General features: G+C 39.9%; 1 protein-coding gene across 1 annotated transcript in view; it reads left to right on the top strand.

Moving 5' to 3' along the window:
* The first annotated feature begins 46 nt into the window (after positions 1 to 46).
* Positions 47 to 4,917, top strand: part of SVOP (SV2 related protein homolog (rat)) — a 21,642-nt gene continuing 16,771 nt past the window's right edge. The window contains exons 1-2 of the mRNA XM_009880314.1: positions 47 to 81; positions 4,263 to 4,423. Of these exons, the coding sequence (XP_009878616.1) occupies positions 47 to 81; positions 4,263 to 4,423 (196 nt within the window). The remainder of the gene's footprint in view (positions 82 to 4,262; positions 4,424 to 4,917) is intronic.

Here is a 4,917-nt window from a genome sequence, read left to right as displayed (position 1 = left end):
GCCATGCGAGAGCGATGAGAGCAGCTCCTGCGGACGCAGCCCGGCAATGGAGGATGATTTATTCCAGCTGAGACAGCTGCCGTGAGTAGCACCGGCGGGGGAGCGGGGATGCGCAGGATTCCCCCCCAAAAACGGGCGGGCAGGGATGTCGGGAATCCTTGGGGGGGAGGGGGGGGAGCGGTTAAGGGAATTATTTCTAGGAGATGTCTTAGGCCCTCGGAAGCAGGCCATTTTCCGTGTGGGGTTCAGCATCCCGGGGGTATGCAGGGATCCGGTTTGTTATATAAATTCACTCAATTTTTTATTATTTTAATTTAGGGTTTTTTTTTTTTTGGCCTGAACTTGATGGTGGTAGAAATAAGGAGGGGTGGGATAAAACTGTGCGAGCGCCAAACGTTGGTTGTTTTTATTATTTTATTTTTTTTTGGAGAGTGAAACATGATTGTCGGTGTTTGCGAGGTGGATGGCATCGGTAATTACCGTGGTGCGGGGAAGGCGCCTTCCCCTGCTCCCTCCTGCCCTCCTTCATGCAGACCACCACCTTTTTTTTTTTATTTTCACAAAGGTGTAGTTTGCAGCGAGTAGCAGCGGTGTTTCCTCACCCTGTGCTTCAGAGAAGCGAGCGTTGCATGCGCAAGGAAAATGCTGTTATTTGCGAGGAACTCCTCGCTCTTAGGATGCGGTTTGCTGGATCTGTGCAAAAAAGGGGTAAAAGTATTGCTGGCTTTTAACGCCAGCATCGCCTTTCCTTTTCAAGAATGCTAAATGTTGCCATTAAAAACAAGTGCATCTTGCCTAATGCTCCGTTATCGGGTGCTTTGAAACCTATTCCTATTTATAAATCATTGGCTGGGCAAGGCAGGGGATAAATGCTTAAAGTTGATTTTAAATATTAATGAGCTCATGTCAATGACAGAGCAAACTGTCCCATTTCTAATAAGTTGGGAAAATGGACATGAACTCCAATTATTTTCAAATACTTAGTTTGGATGCATTCAGCTTGGCAGTGAAAGGAGTAAGACATGATTTCATTAGGCCATTTTTCCCAGTATTTTTTTTTCTTTTAAATCCACAGAAAACTGTTCTAAAATACCTTTCAATGTAGGTATAATTAGACATATTTGATGCTGTCAGATTTTGCAAACAGATGTGGCTCTCTGACATGTCTCAGCTGTGAAGAATTTTGCGAGTATGGAACAGTCAATATCACTGTGTGGGTTTTTTCTTCATTTATGTCAATTTGTTTCGTAGGTTCCTAAGTGATAAACACATTTTTTTATTTCCTGTGATGAGGAATGTGGCCAGATAGCGCACTACTCAGGTTGCCATTGAAATATTTACAATTTTCAGATTAGTCACTGCCTTTTTATAGCGTCTGGAACCTCCAAAATGGTCAGTTCTGAAAGTATTACAAGTGTTCTGAAAATATTACAAAATAAGAAACAGTAACACAGAGGTTTTGTGATCAGGTACTTTAAAGTCAGGAAGGTTTTTATTGGCATGTTTATTTTGCTTGTGGCTTACTCGGACACTGAACAGTTACCAGCATAGATTGTATTAATGATTTTCAGTCATAGTCCCCCGGAGTAATGGCACTTTAGGCCTCCTGAAGTCTGGGGAAAAGTTGTCCATATACATCTGTGAACTTTGCAGCAGACTTCGACACTGTTAATAGTCCTCCTTTAAAAAAACAGATATAAAAGTTTACTTCTCTGTAGAGTTAATTGTAAAGCTTTTGCAAATAAGATATGAATGGTACTTTGATATTAATTGCTCTGTGTAATAAAAAAGTCATCTCATGGGCATACAAATTTTAGTGTTTCTTTGCTGAGAGTGTGTATTTTGTAGGTGATAGGAGGATTATATCTTCAGTGACAATTTTAACACGAGAGTAATAGTTACTTGTGTTTGTCCTGTAGGGTCAGCAAAAGAAAAGGCAAACCAAGATAGGTGTATTAAGGTTAAAAAAAACAGTCATATGAAGAAAATTTAAAATTCAGTTTCTCAATGGAACTAAATACAAACCTGAATTAGACAAGTTTCGCTGTTTTGTTTGTCTTTTCTTATAATGGCGTGAGGGATCCTCTGCGTACCCCAAAGCAGAATGTGAGACAAACCCTAGTTTCACTGCAGTCAGTGTAGTTTTCCTGTTCATTTCATAAGAGGCCTGGGGTTTTGTTCTGTGTTCTTATGTTTAAGATCTTAAAATGTTATCTTAGAAAACAAAATTTGTGACTCTGTTGTTTGTCTGCCAAGACATAAAGGCCAGAGGAAAGCATTCAGCTTCCTGCTGCAGATAAGAGTGTTTCTAAAGTAGTACAAGGAATGTTTGCCCCATAGAGATCTCGGAATGCCCTGTTTACCTGAAAAAGTCATCTCAAAACATCTCAAAAGTCATCTCAAAACAGCCTGCAAATCAGCCATCCTAAAGATGAGTGATACCCTCACAAAGCGATCACTGTACTTCTCTTTCTCTCCAGGTTGCTGCGAGAATATCATTAGTGAATATGTGCATTTCCCCAGATGGGATGTGGTCAGGGAAATAATATATGTGCCAGGACTATGAGAAAAAAATAAAATAACGTTTTGTATCCCTCTGCTTTCTGTTTCTACCGCAGTGAAATCCTAAGCTGGACTGAATGGCTGGTGGTGGCCAGGACTTCTTTCTTTGTAAAAAAAACCCATGAGTGGCCGAGGTGTTCATTCCTTCATCCTCCTGTCCACCACTGGACCAAAATCCATTTACAGGAGTTTTGTAGATTGCCCATTGCTTTGCCCTTATATTAAATCTTGATTGTGTCATCGGCACTTGTAAGAGAAAATAAGAGTTGAGGTCTTGCCAAATATGAAAAGTCTTTCAGATCACCTTTAGAAATGTCATACATGCCTGTCAGTTTGCTGCAGCTGGCAAGGATGCTGATAGTTTAGTTTTGCTGACTTTTAAACCAAAGGATTAAACTGAAGTTCAAGAGGCTCTCTGCTAATCTTTATTGTAGAATTAAACTGTTCAGGTATTTATTGCAAGTCAGAAGAGGTAGTAGCAAGACTAATTTAATCTATTTCCAAAAAACTATTTCACTGAAGTCCAAGAAACTGTCAGTTGCCAAGGTGAAAAAGTTACACTGATGCTGCAGGTAAAGTGAAGGAATCTTGAGGAATCTGTTACGTTAAATGTAGTAGATCTGGTACAAAATCTTTGTTTGGTCACCAGACATGTAACTGATGGAAAATGGGCCTCCTCTGTATATATGAAGCTTTGCACAAAATCATTCTAACCAAAACATGAAAGTTGTGTCAATTTAACAAAGTTCTGTTTTCATGTTGTATTCTCTCCATGGCCTTGCTGCAGAGATTAGTCAATTATCTCTCAGCTAGTGCCAGAAGTGATATAAAATACAGACAGCTGTGAGTGTGACACTCATGTGACAATCATGATTCGTTCTGCCAGGGCTATAATTGGCAGGCAGGTACACTCTTCAGTCTTGACTTGGACTTAATGAGAAAAGAAGTATCCTTTGATGCACTTTCTTATTCCGTCCTGCCTCATTACCTAAAAGATTCAACAAATGCACAGATGAACCAAGTACTGAGAAACCAATAGCTTCTTAAAATATAGGTATTTAGTTAAGACTTCAGTTTAAGACAAGAGATGAAAGCAATTGTATCTGTAGTCACAGAATCATCACCATAACGAGAAAAATCCAGTCAATTCACTGAATTATCTCAGGAATCCTGCTTTACTAAGTAATGTTTAAAAATCTGACCAATTTCAGGACTTCTGCTTCTCCTAAGACACAAGTCACTCTTATGAAAATGATGTGGAAAATGGAATTTGGGCTCTTCCTACAAGGACAAAGCGTCTGAAATTCAATGACATGGCTGTGTGTAATTCGCAATAAAAGTCTAGACGCACAAAACATGGCTATCATTAAATATGTATCATTTAATCATATTTTTATAACCTGAATGCTTTTATGACTTTATAGTTAGCGTGATAACATCCTCTTTGTACAAAAATGGTGACTATATCACATGGCAATGTACTCTACAGTTTTTCCAAAGCCAGTAACAACCAACAGGATAACCTATCTAAAAGCAGATACAAATAAAAGTCACAGCCTTCTGTGTGAATGTGAAACGGAGACAGGAGAGGAGGGAGAAACCCGGCTGCTGTTTGACCAAATAGGATCAGGACTAACCAAACGCAGCTTCGACCTCGAAAAGGCTCACCAAAGTATTAATCCTTGTGTCTGTATTCTTAGGGTGGTCAAGTTTCGCCGCACTGGGGAAAGTTCGAGGTCAGATGAGGATGTCATTTCGGGAGAACATGAAATTCAGATTGAGGGTGTTCGGACAGAGCTAGAGCCTATTGAGCTAGAGGATGGAGCTGCAGTGCCAAAAGAATTTGCCAACCCAACTGATGGTGAGTACGTTTCTTGTTTTCCTGCAAGGAAAGGTGTGGCCTCTTCATTTCACTCGTGTTGCAATCAGGCTGAATACATTGGGTTTAGAGAAGTTGAAGTTCCCCAGATAAGAGGGTCAGTGTCTTCAGACAGAACAAAATAAGGAGGTCATGGCAATGTGTGGGAGACAAGAACCATCAGCATTTTTAACAAAAGTATGTTTCAAGATATATGTGTCTTGGACAAATTCTTGATTCAGATAATTACAGTTTGACTCTCCATGCAATAAAATATTCTTCTGCAGTTTCCATCACTTGCATAGTATTGCTGTACGCTGTTGAGGAGCTCGTATACTTCCTGCCAGAGGAAGCTACAATTCAGTGGCTGGTGGAGTCAATCCCAGGAGCAATAGGCTGAACGTGTGCTGGAGTCATTTGTGCTACACTGATTTACTTCTGTGTGAATAAAATATTCTAAGAACATTTAGAATTATTTTGGCTTTAGCACAATTCCT

Source organism: Charadrius vociferus, unplaced genomic scaffold, assembly GCF_000708025.1.
Source record: "Charadrius vociferus isolate BGI_N301 unplaced genomic scaffold, ASM70802v2 scaffold332, whole genome shotgun sequence".
NCBI lineage: Eukaryota > Metazoa > Chordata > Aves > Charadriiformes > Charadriidae > Charadrius > Charadrius vociferus.
Note: the sequence above shows the minus strand (reverse complement) of the source record. Positions and strands in the feature narration are given on the sequence as shown.